General features: G+C 48.3%; 1 protein-coding gene across 1 annotated transcript in view; it reads left to right on the top strand.

Moving 5' to 3' along the window:
* Positions 1-24,924, top strand: part of FAM178B (family with sequence similarity 178 member B) — a 98,609-nt gene that overhangs the window by 33,851 nt on the left and 39,834 nt on the right. The window contains 3 exon segments of the mRNA XM_057743370.1: positions 314-331; positions 18,763-18,868; positions 23,558-23,565. Of these exon segments, the coding sequence (XP_057599353.1) occupies positions 314-331; positions 18,763-18,868; positions 23,558-23,565 (132 nt within the window).

The raw sequence follows: 24,924 nt of genomic DNA, 5'->3' as shown, positions 1-24,924 counted from the left end.
TTGACAGTTGCTTATGGCAGACACTGAGGGATCCACAGGTGTCCAGACCTCACCCTTGCCCACCAGCTGTAGTCTGCCCACCCTCCCAGTAAAACACCGAAGCACATAGTTTTGAAGGCCAAGGTTATAGACCCATGATGCACCGTTTACCACCCCCCACCCCCACCAGCAATCAGCCCTTTGAATTTCTGCTTTTGTGGCTCCCTTCCTTGAAGAGTTGGCTGAGCTAGGGGCCATCTGTCAAATCAGAGCATTCCAGACTCCTCCAGCTCCCCACGCCGCCACCCCCACGCCTGGGACCCCTCTAACCGAGGCCCTCTGAATAGCGCCAGTCTCGGCCCCCTCTCCCTTTACGTAACCTCTGCCCCTGCAGCCTGGGCTGCCCTTTTGAGCCCCTGGGGCCGCCTCTGTGGCAGGCCTGCCCTTTGGGGAACAGAGGTCTCCCTTGTCCCACTCCTCCTCTGCTCAGTGGTATGTGTCTTCTCCTGCAGAGGCAGAGGGGACGTCCCACTCTTCTTTGCTTCTTGCCACACTGTCCCCAGTTTGCCCTCCGACGGGAAGGGGTGGGGCTGGGCTCCTGTGTTCCCAGCCAGCTCAGCTGCAAAGGCTCCTTTCACTGCAGAGCAGTTCTCCCGGCATCACGTGGGGGGTGGGGGAATGTCTCTTTCCCTCCTGTTGGAATAGAGACTGGCCCACAGAATGCCATGCCCAAGGTCAGTATCTTGATTGATTTGGGCAAAGGCAAAGGACTGGTTCACAAAAGAACTGAAAGCAGGGACTTGAGCAGGTGTTTGTACCCTCATGTTCACAGCAGCATTACTCACAACAGCCAAATGGTGGGAATGACCCAAATCCCAGATTCCACTGATGCATGGAATGGATAAGCAAAATGTGGTCTATAAACACAATGGAATATTATTCAGCCTTAAAAAGGAAGGAAATTCTGCCACATGCTATGACGTGGGCGAAACTTGAGGACATGGCGCTAAGTGAAATAAGCCAGCCACAAAAGGACAAATATTGTAGGATTTCTCTTATATGAAGTACTTAGAGTAGTCAAATTCATAGAGACAGAAAGTACGATGGTGGTTGCCAGGGGCTGGGGGGAGGGAGAATGGGAGGTTAGTGTTTCATGGGTACAGAGTTTCAGTTTGGGATGATGAAAAAGCTCTGGAAATGAGTAGTGGTGAGGGTTGCAGAACAATGTGAATGTACTTAACACTGCTGAACTGTACACTTAAAAATGTCTAAGATGAAAAAAAAAGGTTAAGATGGCAACTCTTATGCTACATGTTTTTTACATAATTAAAAAAAAGAAAAGGCCAATTCCAGACACAAGAGCCAGGTGCCAGGAGAAAATCTACCAAAAGCTGAAACTGAAAATCAACTGCCAGTTCAGGAAGCATTTGTACGGTTAAATTAGATCCAGGATTGATGCAAAAGGAAGCTATATTTCTCATTTGTCAACAACTTGAGGTGCTCTGAATGTCCTTGTCCTCTGTGGGGGCACTGCCCTCTGAGGCAGACTGTGGGACTTTGGATCTGTGGTTGGTCTGTGAGTTTCCAAGTTGCCTGACCTTTCTCTTCTGTAAAACAGAGGAGATTTGTATGTGTGTAAATTTCCATCTTTTTCTGGAATTTGTGGTTGACCAGAAGTTCTTCCCAGATTATCCCAGGAAAAGTCTTACATGATCGCCTTCATCCCAGCACGCTTCCTGAGTAAGGGGCAAGCCAGGGTGGGTCCGGGTCTCTGGCAGGGCCTGGGATCCAGGCTTCAGAGTTGACCATCACGGGTGTGCTCCGGGCGACTGGGGCTGCACACGGAGAGCCCAGGGTTTACTGAAGGGTTGGAGTAAGGTGAGAATTATTTTCCTGGATTGAGAAGCAACACAAGTCACCTGTTAAAAGCTCCTTGATGAGCTTGGAGAATGGGATGTTCTGGAACACTGACATTCTTTATTGTAGGAACGTTTATTCATTTATTCAGCAAACAGACTTGGAGTGTGTCCTGTATTCAAGTACCTCACTAGATGGCAGAGGGAGATACAGGGATGAATAAGGCATGGTTCCTGCCCTCAGAGGGCTGATAGTCAAGTGGGAGGGGTGTTAAGTGTCCAATTACAATAGGAGATAGAAAGGAGGTGAAGACAACTGTGGGAAATTACTTCTAGCTAGATGGGGTTGGGGTGAGGGAGGCAGGAATTTGGAAGTGCTTTGTAGAAGAGGGAGCAGTTGATTCATCTCTCAAAAGATGTGTAGGGCAGGGATTGCAAATCGACTGCAGTGAGAACCAAGTGAGATCAGTGACTTGAGACCTCCTGGCCTTTCTAAAGAGGCTGGCCAGTTCTGTGTTGCCACATCTCTCCGTTTTCAAGAGAAGCTGTGTTTTAGTTTGCATGTACTTGGACTCTAAGTAATAGATGTCCAGTTAAGAGCAATTTATCATCTCATGTGACACGAAATCCAGAAGCAGGTTGTTCCATGGTGTATTCAACAGATTTGTATCACCAGGGGTCTGGCTTAGCTTGTGTCTCCCTTCTCACTACTCCCCATCAAGGTTGCAAAATGGCTGCCATAGCTCCAAGCATCATCATGTTCTCACAAGACAATAGTGTTCAAGGCAGAAAGGACAAGGGTGGAGGATAAGAGATCATTGCTTCTTGTACTTTTTCTCTCTTTTTATCAGGACATTCTTTCCATTTTGTTTCATTAGACAGATCTGGATCACAGGCTCTAGAAGACCCTTGCCGTGTTTTCTAACTGCCAGTATCCTTTGAACACTGTGGCTGTGGCTGAAGAATTTGCAGCCGTGAACCCTATACCTCCAGGGTAGAATCCAAGAGACTCACTTTTTTCCAGCCTCTTTTCAAATATTTGAATTTTTAGTTTTGAAATTTCCATTTAGTTGTTTATTGTTTTTTTTTTTATAGTTTGTTTCTCTGTTGGGATTTCTTGTTTGTTCATTCAATATGAGCATACTTTCACTTACCACCTTGAGCCTAGTCATAATAGCTGCTTTAAAATCTTTGTCTGTAATTCTAACATCTGGAGCATCTGATTCACTACATGGAAAATTAAGTATGAAAGTAAACATTTACTGAGAATGAGTCAAGAAATCATACCAAATAAATACGAGGCCTTGGGAGTTTCGGGGCCCTTTGTCCTTGATCTCTTTAGGATATTTTTCCAGAACTGTTCATGAAGAATTGCCTGCTGATTGCAGCCTGGCTTCCCTGTCTAACCCAGACACTCAGAGGGCGATGCAGGTGAGGTGGCCTGGAGCTTAAGCTTCGTGAGTTTTAAGGTCAATTGGTTTCTGACATATAATAAAACTGTTTTCTGCTCAAACAGCCAGAGCCTGTTTCTGTTGCTGTGGCTCAGAGCTCTGCAAAGATAAATGTGACGCGGTAGTTCCTCCACTGGGGTGGACCCACTTTCCCTGAGCAGACACCAGGATGAAACCAGGGTTCCCTTCCTAGGGAAGAAGGGGAGCATGGCTCTAGGATAGGCAGCCTGCAGAATCTGCTGTAGCCAGAATTCGGGTGTCTATGTGAAATCTCCTGTTGGTAGCTAATTCTGTTAAAAAACAAAACCCAAAAAACCCCCACTGTGAACCCATCTGCAGGCTATTTGACTACAGATTGAATATAGTTCTGCTGGTTTGCAGCCCTGGGCATAGCCCTGGCTGTGGAGAGATGCAGGAGAAGCCGGGAGCAGCAGGAACAAAGACAAGGAGGTGGGAGTGGGGCTTCCTTTAAGGGGCCGAGTAGGAGCTAAGACTGGACATTTGGGGCCAGATCTTGGAGGACCATGGGGGCCATTACAGACGTAGTGAAGCTTTATTAATATTTGGCACGACCAGGATAGATTGTTGTTGTTGTTATTTACATGTAATTCATGTGCCATATAATTCACCCTTTTAAAGTGTGTGACTCAATAGGATTCACAGAGTTGTTCAGCCATCACCACTATCTAATTCTGTAACATTTTTATCACTCCTCAAAAAGAAACCTCAGACATCAGCAGCCACTGCCCACTCCCCACTCCTCACAGCCCCTCTCAACCCCTAATCGACCTTCTGTCTCAGTAGACTTGCTTATTCTGGACATTTCATATGAATGAAGTGATACGATATATGACCTTTTGTGTCAGCTTCTTTTATTTATCATATTTTCAAGGTTCATGCCTGTTGTAGCATGTGTTTGTACTTCATTTCTTTTTATGGCTGAATAACATTCTATTTTATGGATATACCACATTTTATCCATTCATCAGTTGATGAACACTTGGGTTGTTTCCACTTTTTGGCCATTGTGAATAGCGCTACTATGAACATGCACACACAGGTGTTTATGGGGACATATGTTTTTAGTTCTCTCCGGTATATGCTCAAGAGTGGAATTGTTGGGTAATTTGGTGACTCTATGTTTAACTTTTTGAAGGACTGCTAAACTGTTTTCTGAAGTGGCTGCATCATTTTATATTCCCACCAGCAACGTATGAGGATTCCAATTTCTTCACATTCTTGCCAACATCTGTTATTGTCCATCTCTTGATAGTAGTCATACTAGTGGGTGTGAAGTGATATCTCATTGTGGTTTGGGTTTGCATTTCTCTAATGACTAAGCATGTTGAGCACCTGTTCATTTACTTGTTGGCCATCGGTATGTCTTCTTTGAGAAAGTATCTGTTCAAATGCTTTGCTTATTTTTTGATTGGATTCTTTATAGTTTTTGTTGAGTTGCAGGCGTTCTTTATATACTCTGGATATTAGACCCTTACCAGATACGTGATTTGCAAATATTTTCTCCCATTTTGTGAGTTATCTTTTCACTCTCTTGATGGTGGCCTTTGATGCACAGAAGTTTTAAATTTTGATAAAGTCTAATTTGGCTATTTTTTTCTATTGTTGCCTATGCTTTTGATGTCAGACAAGACACCATTGCCTAGTCCAAGGTCATGAACATGTTCCCTTATGTTTTATTCTGAGAATTCTATAGTTTCAGCTTTTCCATTTAGGTCTTTGATCCATTTTGATTTGATTTTCATTATGGTGTGAGATAGGGGTCCAGCTTCAGTCTTTTGCATGTGGATATCCACTTGTCCCAGGACTATTTGTTGAGAGACTATTCTTTCCCACAGTAAGTTACCTTGGCACCGTTGTTGAAAATCAGTTGACCATGGATGAATGAGTTTACTTCTGGACTCTCAGTTCTATTCCATTGAGATTATATATATAATCTCCTTATGCCAGTACCTCAAATTCTTGATTAGCTTGTAGTAAGTTTTGATATTAGGAAGTGTGATTTCTCCAACTTTGCTGTTTTCAGAATTGTTTTGGCTATCCTGGGTCTCTTGTATTTCCATATTAATTTTAGGATTGGCTTATTAATCTCTGCAAAAATGACAGCTTGGGTTTTGATAGTTATTGTGTTGAATTTGTAAATGACTTTGAGTGTTACTGCCATCATAATAATATTGAGTCTTCTAATCCATGAACATGGGATATCTTTCCATTTATTTAGATCTTCTTTAATTTCTTTCAAGAATATTTTATAGTTTTCAGTGTACAAGTCTTACGCTTTTTTTGTTAAATTTATTCCTGCTTATTTTATTCTTTTTGATACTGTTGTAAGTGAAATTTTTTTCCTCATTTCTTTTCTTGCTAGTGTGTAGAAATACAACAGATTTTTGTATATTGACCTCGTATCCTGCAACCTTGCTGAACTCGTTTATTAGCTCTAATCATTTTTTTTTTATGGCAGAGTTTGGTTTTGAAAGCAAACATACTCTTGTGCAACTAAGTGCTTGCGAGAAATGACTTCATGTTTCTTTTACAAACATGTTTTGGCTGTGCTAGTGTAGGACTGGCCAGTAACCCAGTGCCAATCACACAGAGTAGGCAGCAGTGCCTGGAGAAGAGGAGCTCCCTCAATGAGATCAAAATACTTTGGAAAAGAAGTATCAATACAACACCCCAAGCTTCTTTCCCGCTAGTTTCCAAGACAGTGTTGTTCATTCTGACCTACTCGTGCCATTCCCTGCCAGCTTCTGTGATAGTTATGTAGGAGGGGGAGAATATAACAAAATAAAATGACCCCAGCCAGTACATTCTTTGGATATTTTTTTAAGTGGGCGAGAAATTAAGCTCTCAGAACAAATTTGTTTTGTTTTCATGAGCAGTGTCTTTGGACACTGTCTTCCTCGCTTGGTCACTGTGCTTTTTCCTTTGTCCTCAGAGCTCCAGGACTGTAGCTTCTCTTGGACGAGCCCCATTTTGCAGGTGGCTTTCTCTCCTGTCATTGCTTGCTTGCATCCTCCCTCTTTCCTCCTTCTCAACCTTCCTCCCTCCCTCCCTCCCAGATGATATCTATAAGACTGCTTCTTGTAAAAAGAATAACACCAAAAGATGACCAATGATCTTATTAGCCATGGATCTCGTTTTTTCAAGAGGACTCTATGCCCCAATTACAGAAAATTCTAATGCAAGAGAAAAGTGCAAAGTGAAACACCAGAGCCTCCCTCCCCATGCCCTCCGCATGGCCACTTCCTCTCCTCAAGTGCTCGTTATCAACAGTTTCTTGTGATGATTTACAGGAACAGAATTAATGCACAATCCACATAATATATGCTTTTATATTTACAGGTTGTATTTACACCATCTTTCTTCCATCACTTTGGTATTCATCCAGACTTGCCTCCAGTGGAGAGTTACTCTTCTAGGAGTTTCCAGGCTCGCTCCCTGGATGTCAGGAGAGGCCACAGCCCACACAGCACAAGTCGGGCAGGGTTTTCTCCAGAGCTGGGGGGTCCTGGAGGTAGATGATCCCCCAGAGTGCAGAAAGAAAACATTAACACTTATGTTTACATTTTAACTCATCTTTTTAAAAAACAGTTTTGTTGAGGCATAACTGACACACATTAACCTGTATACATTTGATGTGTACAACTTATACACGAAATACAGGTATATACCCATAAAACTGTCACCACATTCAAAATAATAATGTCCCCTGCCCTCAAAGCTTTCTTGTGCCTCTTTATAATTAATTCATCTCTCTCCCCTTTTGTCTCTAGGAAACCACCGATCTACTTTCTGTCACTCCGGATTAATTTGCATTTTCTATAATTTTATATAAATGGAACCATGCAGTAGGTACTCCTTTTTGTCTGGCTTCTTTCAGTCACTTTGAAATTCACCGGTGCTGTTGTGTGTATCAGTAGTTTGTTCCTGTCAATAGCCGGGTGGTATTCCTTTGTGGGGCAGTACCACAATTTGTTCATCCAGTCACCTCTTGGTGGTCATTTGGTTGTTTTCAGTTTGGGAGCTATTAAAATAAAGCTACTATAAACATTCTTATGCAAGTCTTTGTAGGGGGGTCCCTTAGAGTAAACATCTACAAGTGGATAGGCTGGGTCATACGATAAATGTGTGTTTAAATAGTTAAGACATTGCCAAACTATTTTTCTCTAAGTGGTCGTACCATTTCCTGCCAGCAGTGTAGGAGAGCTCCAGTTGCTCCACATCTTCCCTACCACTTGGTATAGTCAGTCTTTTTAAGAAGTATGTAGTGGTAGCTCATTGTGGTTTAATATGTATTTCTCTAAAGCCTGATGATCTTTGCATCAGGCTTATTTGCCAACTGTATATATTCTTTAGTTAAGTGTCTGTTTGGGTTTTTTGTCCATTTTCTAATTGGGTTTGTCTTCTTATTGAATTGTAAAAGTTCTTTACATGTTCTAGTTACAGTTCTTTGTCAGATACATGTTTTGCAAATATTCTCTCCCAATCTGTGGCTTTCCTTTTCATTTGCTTGATAGTGTCTTTGAAAAACAAAAGTTTTTGTATTTTAATGAAGTATAATTTATTGATATTGTGTAGTTTGTGATTTTAACATCATATTTAAGAAATATTTGTGAAATGTGAGTTATTGAGATCTTTTCCTCTTTTCTTCTAAAAGTTTTATAATTTGGTTTTATAACTTATAATTAGCCTTTGATTTAGGTCAGTGATCCATTTTAAGTTAGCTATGTTTATGGTGTAAGTTAAGGTTAATTTTTTTACATATGGCTATCCAGTTGTTCCAACAGCATTTACTGAAAAGATTATCCTTTCTGAATTGAATCACCTTGGCACCTTTATCAGAAGTCAGTTGATCATGTGTGTATGGATTAATTTCTGAACTCTGTTCTGTTCCATTGATTTTCATGTCTGTTTACCTCAGCTGTCTTGATTACTGTAGCTTCATAAGTGTTGAAATCAGTTTCAATCCTTCAACTTTGTTCTTTTTAAAGTTGTTTCAGTTCTTCTAGGTCCTTTGCATTTTCATATAAAGTTTAGAATGAGCTTGTCATTTTCTACAAAACAAAACAAAAATACTGCTTAAATCTTTATTGGGATTGTACTGAGCCTATAGACCAATTTAGGGCAGATAGACAATATTAAGTCCTCCAATCCATGAACATGGGATATCTTTCCATTTATTTGAATCTTCTTTAGTTTCTTTCAACATTTCAGTATATGTCTTGCAATTCTTCTGCTAAATTTATTCCTAAATATTTTATTTTTTTGATGCTATTGTAAATGGAATTGTTCTCTTAGTTTCATTTTCAAATTGTTCATTGTTAGTGTACTGACATACAATTGATTTTTGCATATTGGCTTTGTATCCTACAACCTTAATAAACTTGTACTTTGCTGAGAATTTTTAGCAGGAATGGATATTGGCCTTTGAGATGATTATATGGTTTTTCTTCTTTAGTCTCTTAATATTGGGAATTACATTGACTGATTTTTGAATGTTTATTCCTTCATCCTTGCATTCTGGAATAAATCCTATTTGGTCGTGATATATAATTTTATGTATTGTTGGATTCAACTGAGTATATTTTTGTTGAGAATTCTTACATTTATGTGCATGAAGGATATTCATCTGTACTTTTCTCTTTATGGTTCTGGTATCAGAGTAATGCTAGTTTCATAGAATATGTTAAGAAATATTCCCTCCTCCTCAATTTTCTGGAAGAGTTTGTGTAGAACTGGTATTATTTCTTCCTTAGATGTTTGGTGAAATTAGCCAGTGAAGCCATCTGAGCTTTGTTTTCTTTGTGGGGAGATTTTAAACTACAAATCTGATTTTTAAAAATATATATATGGTTATTTATATTATCTTTTTCTTCTTGAGTAAGCTTTGTCAGTTTGTGTCCATTCATCTAAATTGTCAAATTTATTGACATAGACTTGTTCATAATATTCTTTTATTATCCTTTTAATGTCTGTCAGATCAATGAGATGATCTCTTTCTCATTCTGATATTGGTAATTTGTATTTCTCTCTTCTTCCTAATCAGTCAAGTCACAGGTTTATCAACTTTATTGATCTTCTCAAAGAACTAGCTTTTAGTTTCATTTATTTTCCTTACAGTTTTTCTTTTGTTTTCTATTTCACTGATTTCTGCTCTTACCTTTATTTCCTTTCTTCTGCTTGTTTTGGGTTTGACTTGCTTCCCTTTGCCCAGTTTCTTAAGGTGGAAACTTAGATCATAGTAGCTCATCTTAAGTTCTCTTTTTAATGTAAGTTGTATCATATACAAAATATATCGGTATCACAGTGCAATTACATAGCTTATAAATGTGTATTTGTTAAAGGTATAACTTTAAAAAATTTAATGACAGATCTGTACCATCAAAAAAGTTTGGAGACCAGCAAAAGCATTCTTTGATTAGAGCTCTAGGCAGACTCATTATTGGAAATTTTGAGCAGCAGCATATCATGGGAACACAGGGATGCATGATTGGTGGTGGCATGTAGGATGGGGTGGATGGAGTGGAGATAGGGTGTCCGACAGTCACTCCCTTGGGAAAACCCTGCAGCAGCATTGGAGTGGCATCAGGACATAGGCGGAGCTGGGCAGTCAGATGCCAAGTTCTCACCTGAGGGGCCAGCACTGATCACTGAGGATTGTTTTCAGAGTTAGCAGCAATTACGTATGTGAAGCACCTCATGTACAGTGGACACTCAAAATGATAGCTATTATCAAAACAAAACTGTATTTCTTTATGAATCAGAGATCATTAGATAAGCCAAAGGAACCAAGCAGCACAAATGTTCTAAGAACTGTCTGTACCTGTTCTTAATTTCTGTAGTTCTGTTTTGGCCATTTATCTCTCAGCCTATTCCCAGATGGTTGGGTTTTGTTTTTCTTTTTGTTTTTTCACATGGTTTTTAAATAGTCAAAACCCCCTCAGTTTATAGATCCGGTTGACACTTTCTGCTCTTCAGTCTTATGAAGAGTTGTCCTCCCTTCACCTGTCCACAGTGGACAGGGCAGTCTCCAGCTGGGGTGGCAGGAAGCAATCCATTCAGAGCCTCCTGGAGCCTCTCAGAGTGGAGGCCCAGCCTGTGGACAGCTGTCCCTCGGGGCTGCGCACATCCTTGTTCTTCGTGGATCACACACATGCTAGGAGCACTTACGTGCCGGGCCCAGGGCCCACTCTGTGTTCACGTGTGGTTGCCCTTCACTCCTGAACGTCCACAGGTCGGATGCCTCTGTCCCCAGACCCAGAGAGGCAGGCCGGGATCCAGTTCTACCGCCCAACTGCACTCTTAGTCCCCACCCTGGTGCTGCTCTAATGTTATATACACCCAAATGGTCAGGAAGACACTTTGAGGACCACCTAGGAGATCTCACACCCCAACCAGCTCCCTCGGAACTGTCATTGGCTCAGCACGGCCCCTCCAGAGCCTCCAGTTGGAACGTGACAGTAACAGTAATTCAGCTTCATAATTGAACCTCATTTTTGAAACACATAATTGTTCATTGTGATGATAAAAGTAGTTTCGTTGAGGATAATAGCTAATATTTCTAGAGACCTCGTGTCAAGCACTAAGCCCAGGGCTTTGCCAATCTCATTCAGTCACCACAACCATCCAACAAATAGATGCTGTTATCTTCCCATTTTACAGATAATCAGAGGGCTAGAAAGCCTGAGCTTCACACTCTTTGTATGAAGTGCACAGTCTCCTATGTGGTCAGCCTGACCTCCAGTCCAGCCCAATCCAGCTCATTTTATCTTTTTCTCTGTCTGGCTCTCTGTGCTCCAGCCTCACTGGCCTTCTCCCCACCTCCCCCCACCCCGCCATCTGTCCTCCTGCTACAGGGCCTTTGCATGTCCTGGTTCCTCTGCCCAGGACTCTCTTCCCTCCTTGTAGCAGCTCCCTGGCTTTTGCCTTCTTCACTCCACCTCTTCCTTGGGCTCATGCCGCCTCTCTGGCATTGCCTCCTCCGGGAGGTCTGTGCTACACCACCCCCCACCACCGTCCAGCCCCCCTTTCCTCTACTCTCACGCTCCCTTTTTCCACTCTTTGTGGCTCTGGGTATAGCTGACATATGGATTCTTTGATTCATATTGTCTCTCCAGGTGGACTGTGAGCTCCAGAGCTCAGGGATCATGTCTTCACTCGTTGTTTTAGCCTTCACTTGCATTCCTGGCAGCTCCATGAGCCAAGTACACAGTAGGACATGGGCTATATCCGTTGAATGAGTGATGGAGTCTCAGGGACCATATGTGTTTTCCACAGTAGACATTAGCATCTCCTCCCACCAGCTCCTCTGATCCCGGGCAGCCAGTTGGCTGGGGAGCTGCCTATCTGCTTTTCCGAGGTCAGGATGTGGGGTCCACCAGCCCCATGGGGACTGGCATGTGTGCTTTACCCCAGCTCACCCGGCATCTCCCTGGTCACCAGACCTTCGACTCCAACCCACACATGTACAGCTGGGTCATGGGGTGCCACTGCATGAGCTGCTGAGCTCAGGTGGCTTTGCTCCTGGAACACACGTAGAACAGTACCTGGCACAGGATTTTTTCAACTCCCAGGTGCTTGTGACACACAGCCAAGCTGAGAAAGTGCTGGTTAGGAGGACTTTGGCCAAGAGCACAGACCTCTTGATGGAGCAGAGAGACCACATGGTCTCAGGGGCTCATCCCACCATTTTAGCCAAGACTCTCAACCCAACTTTTTATTTTATTTTTTTTATTTTTATTTTTGGCTCTCTTAAGTCTTTGTTGCTGCACCTGGGCTTTCTCTAGTTGCAAGCGGGGACTACTCTTCCTTTTGGTGCGCAGGCTTCTCAGTGCGGTGGCTTCTCTTGTTGTGGAGCATGGGCTCTAGGCACGTGGGCTTTAGTAGCTGCAGCACGCGGGCTCAGTAGTTGAGGCATGAGGGCTCTAGAATGCAGGCTCAGTTGTGGCGCACAGGCTTAGTTGCTCCGTGGCATGTGGGATCTTCCAGGACCAGGGATCGGACCCGTGTCCCCTGCATTGGCAGGCAGATTCTTAACCACTATGCCACCAGGGAAGTCCCTCAACCGCCTTTTTAAATGAGGGGAGTAGATATAAATGACATGAACGTGGTGAGCACTTCTGAACGTCTATCTTCAGACCCTGATTAGAGGATGTCGGTGGCTCCCCCAGGACTCAGCTTCTGGCCACCGGAGTTTTCATCTGTGCCTGGGCTTTAAAAAGTATGGGGGCCAGGGTCCAGCCCTCCGAGATTGGTCCAGATGCAGCCTGGGCATGGGCACTTTAAAACCTCTCCAGATGATGCCACAGGAAGTCGGCCTCTGGTGCAAGGCTGGGAGCCCTGGGTGTGATGGGGAGCTGGGGCTGCCTTCCGTTCATTCCTCACCCACCCCTACCCCCATCCCACCTGCATTATCAGCCAGAGCAGGTGAAGATGGGCCCCAGGGTGCCGCTCTGGAGTGAGGGCCACGGCTTTCCTTAGCTCAGTGGTTCCCTAACTTGACTGGTATTAGAATCACTTGGGAATTCTTAAAAATTCCGCAGCCCAAGTCACACCCACGCTAATTAAACTACAGTCGCTGGGGGTGGGACACAGGTGGCAGCAATGTTTGCAGCTTCTCCCTAAGTGATTTCAAACTGCACAGACAAGTCTGAGAACCACTGCATTAGGTGCTCAGCTGGGCCCCTGACCCAGACATACAGCAGCCACCACCTTCCCTCAGACTGTCTGCTGCCCAAGGTGTTGTGTATGGAGATCTTTTTCTCTGTGTTTTTGTTTTTTGTTTTCCTTTTTTGAAAGCATTCTTTGCTGCTTTGTGGTTTGTTTGTTTCTTTTGGAATAGTTTTTTTTTAGAATAGTTTTAGGCTTACAGAAAAATTGATCAGAAAGTACAAAGAGTTCCCCTATATTCCCCCCACCCCAGTTTCTCCTATTAGTAACATCTTGCATTAGTGCAGTATATTTGATCCACGACTGATCCACTGTTATTAACAGAAGTCTGTTGTTTAAATTAAGGTTCACTCTTTGTGTTGTATGGTTTATGACGTGTCCGTCATCACTGTACCATACAGAATAGTTTCACTGCTCTAAAAACCCTCTGCGCTCCCCCATTCCTCCCTTCCTCCCTCTCTCCCTCCCTACCCACCCCCAACCCCTGATCTTTCTACCATCTCTATAGTTTGCCTTCTCCAGAATATCATATAGTTGGATCATACACTATATAGCCTTTTCAGGCTGGCTTCTTTCTCGTAGCAACATCCATTGGCGGTTTCTCCATGTCTTTTTGTTTGTAGCTTCATCGTTTATTTCTTTTTATTGCTCAGTGGGATTCCATTGTCTGGATATAGTTTATCTATTCGCCTATTGAAATTTTGGTGGCGTCCAACCTTTGCCAGTTATGAATAAAGCTGCTGGGAACAATCACATGTAGCTTCTAAGTTCATCTGGATGAATACGAAGAAGCACAGTTGCTGGGTGGTATTGGAAGAGTATGTTTCGTTTTGTAAGAAACTGCCAGACTGCCTCCCAAAGCAGCTGTACCCTTCTGCATTCCCGCCAGCAGTGCCTGAGAGTTCTTGCTGCTCCCCGTCCTCACCAGCATTTGGTGTCTTCTACTTCATTTTGTTCCAGAGATCAGGAATGTTCCCAAAATCACGGGTTCAGAAATCCAAAGTGAGAGAGAACCGGTGGGCCACGAGTTCAGGGAGGTCCGTTACTGGGATGTCTTTGGTTGAGTCTGAATCAGTCTCAAATTCTTGCTTTTAAAACTTGAGGGGGTAGTTTGCTGCCGTCTTCCCGAGCCACCCTGAGGGGGCCTTATATCCTTAAAAACAATCCAAGAGCACGTACTGAAGTGGCAGAGTAAGGAAGTGGTTGCCTAGAGGTGAGACATAATAGCTAGGCCTCTAGCAGCCATCCCAGGCCCGCCAGGTGGTCTTGAGAAGGGGAGGCACCTGCTGAGAACAGCGGAGCAGTGAAGGCACCCCGGGCCCCACAGATCAGTCAGGTCCCCATACTGTGTGGCCCGCCCACCTCCAGACTTCTTTTCCATCAGAGAGAAATAAAACCCTCTTATTAAGCCCAGGTGGGTTTTTTGTTTTGTTTGGGGGCTTTTTGTTATTTGCAGCTGAACCTAATTCTAGCAGATACCAGGGGTTCAGCAGTTTGGCTCAATGCAGGTCTATCCTTCACACGGGGCCTGGAATGCTCAGTGGCGTTAGGTGACACGGGGCAGTGGTGTGAGTTACAGAGGGCGGGGGGAGGAGAGGTGGCCTGGGGACAGCATCACCTGCCCTGCACACACCCTTGGCTCGTGGATAAACGGACCGGGGGGCTGACAAAGCCTGTGTGTGAGTGTGTTGTGGGATGTGTATGTGAATGTGTGGTGTGTGTCTGTGTGCTGTGTGGTGTGTATGTGAGTGTGTGGTGTGTGTGTGGATGTGGCGTGTGCGTGTGGATGGGTGTGTATGTGTATGTGGTGTGTGAATGGATGGGTGTATATGTGTATGGTGGGCTGGAGTGTGGAGGGGGTGTGCAGGCTGCGTTACGTACAGTGAGGCAGGCAGGGAGGCTGGGGGCACCACAGGGAGGGCCTGAGCTCAGGGGGAGTGTGGAGAAAAGGGAAAACAAAGGGGCCAGTAGGGTGGGTTGCACAGCAGAGAAGGAACAAAACAAGATTAGGAAGAATATGGGCAGAGCGGGTCTGGAGGGGGAGCCAGGGGCGCGTGAGAGGCCGCAGCAGCGGCAGCGAGCAGCTCTGGGTCTGGGTGGGGGCTCATCAGGGTCCCGCTGGGCACAGGGCTCTGCAGGGAGGGTGAGCCGTGAGGGGCTCTGTCCTGTGCTCACACTGCAGTTGGGGCAGGAAACGCGCATGTGTTTGAAATGTGGACTTGATAGGATCTTGTGTTTTTACCATATACTCGGTGGGTCCCTCCCATGATGTCCCCTTTGCCCTTCGTCCTGGCCCCCAGGACGGGATGGGCAGGTGGATCTGTGGGGCGGGCAGGTCCCCTCCCCTCTAGGCCTCCCTGCCCCTGTCCTCATCCCCTACCCCTGGGCCCGGCACCAGCTCCAGCACCCCGGGCTCCTGGCTGGACCCAGGTCTCCACAGCACTCTTCCTTCTCCTGTAATATTGCCCTGCGTCTCCCTGACCCCCTTCTTCCACGCCACCTACCCCTCCTGGCGTGGTGTGTTTATTTTTCATGTGTGTTATCTGTTTCCCTACCAGACCCTCAGCTCCATGAGACCAGAACTTCAGTCTGGTGTTCATGTGCTGTTTGTTGACTGAATAACAATTTTAAATGACTAAAGCTAGAGCTAATTGACTAAATAAAGCCCGTGCTCTAGAACAAGTTTAAATTTAAATACAAAAGTGCTGAGGGAAGTTAAGTAATCAGAGTTGGGAGGAGAAGAAACGATACGGTTTTAAGCCTCCCCTAAATGTTACGAGCCCCCACACTCGGGTGTGTGATGGGTCACTAGCTCGCGTCCCTTTGGGAACCAGAGCCCCCATTACGGCTGATGGGGACCCCCTCCTGTGGCGCTGTGGGGTCTCAGACGGTGTCAGAGAATCAGGACCCAGTGAGATGGCCCCACTTGGCCCTCCCCCTGCAGCGCCCAGAATGCTCGTTAGCAACTTGATTTGAGGGTGGGGAGGGGGCGAGCAAGAACAGACGCCTGCAGACCCTGCACCCCTGAGGCCCAGGGTGGGACCTGGTGGGTGTGAAGAAGGGGTGAGGAGGCCTGGGGAGGGGCTGGCACGGCTGGCGCGGAGGAGGTTCTCGGGATGCGTGTGGTTTTCCCATTCTGCACAAGCGGTGCCAGGAGAGGCGCTGGTGAAGCAAAGCTGCTTCCGAGGCACAGATGGAAGAGTCACTTCATTTCAGACCTGATGCCTTTCTTTCCCTGCCTTCCCCTGAAGCCTCAGTTCCATCCCAGGAGAGCTCTCAGACTCACAGCCTCTGAACTGAGCCAGATGCGCGGGGCCATTGGTGCTGGCACTGGAAACGGACCAGGGCCCTCGTGCTCCCCCGGGGGATCACCTCAGATGACTGTGCTGTGGACGTAGAGGAACTGAGTTTGAGAGACTTTTCTTCTGTGTCAACTCTCCAGAAAACCCTCATTCGGGACAGACAGTGCTCGGGAAAAGCTGAGCGCGTGGCCCACTTTCAGGCAGCATTAATTACGGGCTCTCGGGTGCCTGTCCTCACTTAACCGACTTCCCAGGCTGTCGGATGGGGACTGATTTATCCCGAGGCAGCCCAGGCCCCTTTCTCTGACCGCTCCTGACACCTCAGCCTGGGTGGAGTAGGGGTGTGGAGTACTTGCCAGGCAGGCGCAGGGGGAGGGGCCGAGGCCAGGCTGGGCCTGCGGCTGGCGGGGTCCTCGCTGCAGCCCTTGAGGGGCTGCAGAGCAGCAGAGGCACCTGCGAGGACTGCTGCGGGCAGGATGTCGCCGCCCAGCTGTGCCTCCCGAGGCCTTGCCCTCGGGTGATTCTCTTGCTACACCATCTTCCCCTCCCTGGCAGGGTCACTGGCCGCCCACACAGTCCCCCACGGCTCAGGTCCAAGGAAACAGTCCTCTCTCATTGTGTTTTGCAGCCTTCATTCTTCCCAGCTTGTTTGTGAAGCAGGCAAGGGGTATCATTACCGTTCTCTGACTTGTTAAGTTGCCCAAGAGGAAAAAAAACAAACAAGAAAGTTTTTCCTCCTCCCAGAGTCTCATTACTTGTTGGGTGAGCCTTGACCCATATACGTTTCCAGAAAGAGAGACACTCGATGCCGTCCAGCTGAAGGCACGTCCCTGGACAGGACTCAGACCCTCCGCCGGCCGTTCCAACGTCTGCTGGCCCTGCAGCCATGCAGGACTGTTGCCGAGACACCTCGGTGCGTTTAGGACGCCCTGTTTCTTGCCTTGTTTCTTGCTGGATGTGCCGTGCTCTTTCATGCTCTTTGTCATTGCCGTCCCTTTGCCGGGCATGTGCTTCCCACCTGCACCCCCTGCCCAGCCCCCAGTTAATTTCCTCTCCCCTGAGCAGGCGCCACACCTTTCATCAGCTTTGATTTTTGCAGGAACACACTCTGTTGTTATTTGTTTATCTGTCTGGCTCCTCTCTCTCCTGGACTGTGAGCTCCCTGAAGTCAAGGGCTCTACTGGGTCACCTTTTTGCCTTTGGCAGCTGGCATGGTTCCCGCACACGGTGGGGTCCATCAAGGGGGGCTCTTAGGTAGGAAGACTCACCCTCAAAGAATGGTGAAGGTTCAAGCCTGCACTGCTCACACGCTCCTGGCCCAGATTCCACGTTCTTGATTCCCACACCTCACCCACTATCAGATCCCCCATTTGCGTTCTCAGCACTGCAGCTTGTCTTGTGACTTGTTTCCGATTTCCCTCTTAGTCGTGTACTGCTTGGTCAGGTTTGTGTAGGATGCTCTCCGTTCATGCATTCATTCATTCATTCATCACTCACCTATCCATCCATCCATCCATTCAGCTCCCTCCATACACCGGCCACTCCTTTAGGCTCTGGGTGTGCAGGGATGAACGGCACAGACCTGGTCCCTGTCCTCATGGAATTTACATCCTAATGGGGAGAGACAAACAAGAAGCAAGCAAATCAATATATGACATAATGTGGAGGAGTGAGAGGGTGGAAACGTGGACCCTGACTCTTGGTGGGGCTGGGGACGCCCCAGTGCAGAAGAGTGTAGCGGGTGGGACCCAGAGGTGCAACCGTCTCTGGAAAATACACTCCACCAGGTTGCCTTTTATTTCTCTATTCTCCTGGTTCAAAAAATATCCTTAAATAGCCTGACAGGGAAAAAGGCCCTCGGTCCATAAGGTTTCTCCCCTTTGTTGGTGTGGTCAGGTTATCATTCATGTCTTGTTAAGAGAGAACGGTCCTCGCAGCTCGAGCTTTCTGAGAAGATGCCTCTCAGGCTGCAAGGAGGGTCCCTGGCAGGGACAGTGGCCCTGGGAGCACCCAGACATTGCTGCAAGGGCGCTGTTGATCCCACAGTAGGTGCAGAGCTGGTCTTAGTCCTTGGTGCCAGAGAGCCTGGGGCTGCAGAGGGGCTCCTGGTGTCTCCTGAGTCTTGGGGTTTTGAGGCCTCTGGTTCAGGGCTCAGCATCTGGCTCAGCTCGGGGCAGCTCAGAGTCCCGACAGCTGCCTGATGGAGATGGTCAGGGCACCCTCCTCCCTGGGTCCTTGCACGTCCAGGGAGCTGTAGCTTGAAGTTGGGGAAATGAACGTCCAGGTTCCCAAAGAGCCAGCAAGTGTCTGAAAACCACTGGTGGCTTCACAGCTCCAGATAACACCTGTGCTGCCCGAGGATGGGACTGGTCCCCGTTGGCTGGGAGCTGTTGAGCCCAGCCTCGCCTGTGAGCACAGCGCGGCCTGTCCTGCTTTGCCCGCTCTAACCCCCCCACCCTTCTTTGGCCTAACAGATGGGAACACAAGCTTGTGGTCCCCCTCCCTGCAAGAGATCACGGCTGCATTCAAGAGCCTGGGGGCCCACAGCCCTGCTCTGCAGCCCCTGGGGCCCCTCCAGCACAGCGAGCGGTAAGTACCTCCCCTCCTTGGTGTCCTTTCTCACGTGGTCCACAGCCACTGAACGCAGTTCAAACCCGTGCAATCGTGTACATTAAATATGTGCAGTACCAATTGCACCTCAGGAAAAATGTAAAAAAAAAACACAAAATACTACCCAAAAAAGAGACTCTTCTAAATATACATCCATGCTAGGAAACACTAAAGTATTTCCTTTTCTGTAAATGTAATACACTCAGCTGTTCATTGTACAAAGCTCCATTTTCATTATTGTTGGTGGTATCCAGTCTCGGCTCAATAAGCATTTTACATGTTAGAGAAAGGAAAGATTTCCTCTGGGACTTCCCTGGAGGTCCAGGGATTAAGACTCTGCGCTTCCACTACATCCACTGCAGGGGGCATGGATTCAGTCCCTGGTCAGGGAACTAAGATCCTGCATGCCATGCAGTACCACTCCCCCACCCCCCCCCCCCCCCGCAAAAAAAAAGAAAGATTTCCTCTAGTGATCATTTAAAATTATGTGCATTTTAAAAAATTATTATTTTTGGCTACGTTTTGGGTCTTTGTTGCTGCGCTTGGGCTTTTCTCTAATTGTGGCGAGCGGGGGCTACTCTTTACTGCAGTGCTCGGGCTTCTCAGTGCGGTGGCTTCTCTTGTTGTGGAGCATGGGCTCTATGTGCACAGGCCTCAGTAGTTGCAGCACGCAGGCTCAGTAGTTGTGGCTCACAGGCCCTAGAGCACAGGTTCAGTGGTTGTGGTGCACGGGTTTAGTTGCTCCACTGCGTGTGGGATCCTCCCAGACCAAGGATTGAACCCGTGTCACTGCATTGGTAGGTGGATTCTTAACCACTGTGCCACCAGGGAAGTCCCTATGTACATTTTTTTGAAATTAAAAAAAAATGTTACCAAACTCAGGCTAGAGCCCAAACAGTGAAGCACAGAGTCTGAGGGAGTCACAGCACACAGGTACCCATGAGTCTAGTTTCACACCACGAATGAACGGTGTGTAAATGGCCATGCTTGCAGACTCGAAGCAACGGGAAGAGCCAGGCACGGCTGAGTCTTGCTGCTCCAGCTGGCATTTGTTCCTGCCCCTTCCTGACTCAGAGCCCTCACTGCCCCTCCTCTTCCAGGACATGGCCCAATCTCTTTGGTCTGTCTCTGAGCCCCTCCTGACACATTACCTAATATCAACTCATGGGCAGCAAGGCATAATTTTACATGTAATTTCCACAGTGCTCCATTTTGTGTCATGGGTGCCCCCTTTGTGCACTGGGCTGCAGGGGGGAGGGGGCAGTGATGCTAATTTGTCCCCACCCTCTAGGGCAGAGCTGTACGATACATAGACTATTCCTGTTGGGCGGATGGTGACTAGATCTGGGTCGTAAAGGCGTCAGTTACGGCACATCCAAACTTTTTGTTGAGAGTTCTTCGAGCAGTTGGTTGGAGAAGCCCCGGACAGGCTGCTCTGTGGGAGCCCCTCCCTCCTGCCGACAAGGCCTCAGGCCCGGCGTGCGTGGTGGGCGGATGTTCTTCTAGGGGAAGGCCCAAGCTTTCTTAAGAACCTGTTCCACAACTGTGTTTGGTAATTGTCTGCCAAACCAAACCAGACCAAACCACACTCACTGTGCTATAAATACCCACGCATGTGCCAGCCTGCTGTGTGCCTGCCCCTCCCCCTCCCCTTGGCGTTCGTACCTGGTGTAATAAGCCACTTGCCACTTCTGCAACACGTAGCTCTAATCATACCACCTTCCAGGAGGAGCTGGGGAAAGAATTACACTCAGGAAAACAAATATACATGACGGGGAGGGCCCAGGGGTGCCGTGGGATTCAGAAGAGCCACTTGAGACTGTTGGGACGCACACCTGGTGTCCACTTGGAAAGTGGGAGGTGCCACTGGAGGGTCGTAACCTCCCGTTTCCTCTGCACTCTGCAAAGAGCCACACGCACGCCCCCCACTTCTCCTTTCCCCCAGGATTTGAAAGCTTTCTGCCCCTGATGCCTCAGGAAAAATCCACCAGCTCCGGGGGCCGCAGGGGCAGGTGAGCGGAAGTTTGGCCGATTAAAGGCATCATCTCAAGTACTTGAGAACACAAACCCCAGCACGCAGACGTCCAGCTTTACCAGGTGCACTTAGCCACCTGTGGGGGCAAGGCCCAGAGCACTGCGACCCCAGACTGCTGTTTTGACACCCCTGCCTCTTTCCTTCCTCCCCCTCTACCTTGGGCTGACTGCTGGCACTGTGTCCCCGCGGAGGATTCAAAACTGGCCCAGAGCATCCAGCCGATGGCTGCAGGGGTGATTTCCCCATTGCAGCCCTGTAAGAGGGGCTGGGACCACCTGCTAAGCCACTCAGCCTGGGAAGGTTCTTCTGCCTGAACACAGCCTCCTCTTGAGAAGCAAACAAACAGGTCCAGGAGACCCCTCCCATGACCTCCCTGGGGTGGGGGGTGGTGAAGATGCTCAAGTGAGTTTCCCGGGTTGCTGGCTGGCTGCTGTGTTTGGGGAAGCACTGTCTGTCTCCGGGCTGGAAGATAACTCCTCTAGAGTATTCAAGGAACACCAAAAAAGTTCTGGCATCTCCTCCACCAAGGGTGTGGCATCCTTCACGGATACATGGGCCACAAGAGAATCTTCAGGGAAGGCAGCCTTCTCTCCATCATCCTCCTCCTCAGAGGCTCATCCCCTGTCAGTTGGTTCCACATCAGGTGCTTCTCTGTTGACCTCCAGGGATGTCACCATCTAGGGCTCCCCGGCCAAACAGATGCCCTGGGGCTCCTTTGGAGCATCTACAAGCCTCACAGTGGCCAAGACTGGAAATGAGGGCACGCATGGGTGCACAGCTTGTCTGTCTTTCTCGTTGTTATGAGAAAGACAGGTCTTTCATCAGTTGTTCCTAATCCCAGATTTCCTTGAAATTCATCACCATCTCATTGAATGCTTCAAGATTTCCTTTCAGAAGGAAATAGCCCTGCTGCTGCTGCTGCTGCTGCTGCTGCTGCTGCTGCTGCTGCTGGACCATGTGCATCTTCTCATGTCTGCCTCATTGCAAATGGAGTAGCCCTCTGCCCAGTGATGAGGCTGGGGAGGGAGAAGTCAGGAGGATGTTTGGGGAAGAAAGGCCAGCAGAGGAGGAACAGGGGCATAAACACTGGATAGGAAGCAGGCGAGAACCTCAGCATCCTCAGAGGGGCCAGTGCCACACGGCTCTGCAGACACGCTCCATCAGGTACCCCCGGTCTCACCTGGGAAGAGAGGGGGCAATGGCTGGTCTTCCAAGGCTGCTCCCTGATTACAAGCCCAGATGAAGAACCCTGGTCAGAGCACAAGGCCGGCCGCTAAAGACCAGCAGCCCACTGCTGTTGCCTGGTGCCAAGAGCCTTCATCCACTAGGTTCTCTGAGAGGGCAGCCTGGTGCAAAGGCCAAAGGGGTAAATAAGTGACAATTAATCCACTGAAAGAGCATCCTGTCAAGTGTGGGGGTGGTTGGTAACTGGCCGCCTTGGGGGAGGGTAATTCGATCCAGGTAAAGTTTGCTTCTCCCTCCCTTTCCATTAGCTCAGCATGATTCCTCTTCATTGCGATGACCTCAGTCACCTAGAGCCCAGATGACAGGTCTGATTTGGTTTGGCAGCGCAGGCCTGAGGAGAGCACCCTGCCCGCAGCCCGCGTGGTGGGGCCCCTCACTCCCTGGCGGGCTCTCAGTTACGGTGGTGGCAGTGCTCATAGCTTCCCTTACAGGCTTCCCACAGAGAAGGTACCGAGGGCCAGTTATTATTTTTTTCAAACAATAATAGGGGAAAACAAATATAGAGGCTGAGAGGCTTTTCTTAACACTGTAGAACAATGTCATCGCGACGCAAACTCCAGCTCCTGGATGCTGGCCACGGGCCGAGAGCCCTAACTCCAGCAGCGGGGAGGCAGGAGTGGGATGAGGCTGCTTTGCTGGCGGAGTCCAGTGGTAGGATCCTCAGCTTGCTCTTCACCTGCTGAGTCCAGGAGAGGAGTGGGCTTATCAGGCCGTGAATTTCTCTTCTCCGTGGAATAGCAGTCACGACGCCGACGTTCCCGGCGGGCGGTTCCTCAGAAAGGCAGGCAGGGGACGAGGACCCCATTATGCTGCCTGCTGTCCCCAGCAGAGGCGTCACAGGGGAGGCTATTCCCCTGTCCACTTGGGAAGGCTGGCCTTCCTTCCCAGGGAGCAGAGGCCTCTCGTCACAGCACACTTGCCTCCCCAGCTCGGAGAAGACACGTCACGAGCTCACGTCTTCTACACTCCTCCTCCCACTGGCAGCACCGGACTGTCTGAAAGCCCACTCTTCTTAGGCAGAGTCACAGAGGCGGCTCTGAGGCTGCCCCTGCCCTCTGGGAGACCTGAAAACGTTCCCACCCACACGTGCGTGGCCCCATGCACGTTCACAGGCTGGTACAAACCAGAACTCCCCTGCACATACGGACGTGGGCCCGGTGTGTGCCCAGGTGCGTGAGCGCCAGCCTCATCCGTGTGTTCTCTGGCCCTAATAAATGCTAAAATCTGGAAAAATGGCCAAGCCCGATTCTATCCCGCACGCCTCCCCAAGTTTGGTTTGTTGACACCAACTTCCTGGGTGCCTAGAGGCGGATTTTGTTTTTTTCCCCTCTGAGTAGCAGCACCAAGAAGTAAAGAAGGGTGGAGCCTTTTCACTGGAGCATTGGGAAACAGTTGCCAGGGTGGCTGCGTCGGGGGCTGCTGTTGTTGACAGTGTTGTTGTCATCATCCGTGTCTCCATTTATAGAGAGTCCGCCGTTATCAGCAACGCCAAACTCGTTAGTAAGAGTGGAGGAGTAGGGGCTTCCTAGATGGCGCAGTGGTTAAGAATCCGCCTGCCAATGCAGGGGACACAGGTTCCATCCCTGCTCCAGGAAGATCCCACATGCCTCCGAGCAACTAAGCCCGTGTGCCAAAAAAAAAAAAAAAGAGTGGAGGAGTGGAAGAGACGGCAAAGGGAGCCTTGTCATAAAGTCACCTCACTTATTTGAAGCCCACAACATATACTTGCCCAGAGAAAGAGCCTCGTTTAGTGAGGGCGCCCCTGCTCAGTGTTTCATCCAGGGAGCATGTGCCGGGGAAGCTTGTGCAGAGGGTGGTGTGGCTCTCCCTGGAGGGCTCTCGCTGCCCTGAGTGTGACTCTAGTCTTTAAAGAGGGTGTTTTCAACATGACCCTGGCCTCTCACTTCATCCAGGCTGTTTCCTTTCTAGGGGAAAACTGGCCGTGCCAGGCTTGTCTGTGGACAGCATGGTAGGGGGACACCTCTGGAGGGGTTCTCGCGGACTGGTTTTACTCTATTTTCACTTTACTTGCGGACTTTGGAAGCTAACCTGATATAAGCTACAACATTGGGTGCTTCTCAGTGCCTGTGCAGACTCACCACATCTGTGTAGACAAAGAATGCCTTTGAGAAAGACTTTGGGTCGGGGGGCAATAGAGTATGATATTCTGGTTTCCCAGTCCCAGAAAACTAAAGCTGGAGGGCTTCCTGCAGTGGCAGTGTTGGGGAGCCAGCCCCCAAGAGGCCCCCGTAACCCCTACCTCCTAGCGTTCATCTCTTTGTGCAGCTCTCTCCCACCCTGAGTCAGGCCAGCCCATGTGGCCAGGAGAAATCAGAGAAGTGATGTCACCTCCAAGGTTAGGTTATAAAAGGCTGCAGTCTCCATCTCGGGCAGGCATCTCCTCTCTCTCAGATCACTTGCTTTAGGGGAAGCCAGGGCAAGTTGTGGAACCCTGTCGCGAGGTCCACATGGCAAGGACTGAGGCCTGTGACCACTGAGTGAGCTGGGAAGCAGCGCCTCTGGCCCAGTCAAGCCTAAGCTCACAGCAGCCTCCCCACCATCTTGGGGGCAGCCTCCCTAGAGACCCAGAGCCAGAGCCCCCCGGCTAAGCTGCTCCTGGATTCTTGACCCTCACAAACTGTGCAGAATAATACATAGTTGTTGTCTTTAAGCCTCTACATTTAGGGGTCATTTGTTATGCAGCAGTGGGTGACCAGCACACACAGGGCACCCAGGTCCCAGGCCGAATGCATCACCCA

Source organism: Hippopotamus amphibius, chromosome 7, assembly GCF_030028045.1.
Source record: "Hippopotamus amphibius kiboko isolate mHipAmp2 chromosome 7, mHipAmp2.hap2, whole genome shotgun sequence".
In the NCBI taxonomy this organism is placed as follows: domain Eukaryota; kingdom Metazoa; phylum Chordata; class Mammalia; order Artiodactyla; family Hippopotamidae; genus Hippopotamus; species Hippopotamus amphibius.
The sequence above is the reverse complement of the archived record's forward strand: the minus strand, read 5'-3'. Positions and strand labels throughout refer to the sequence as shown.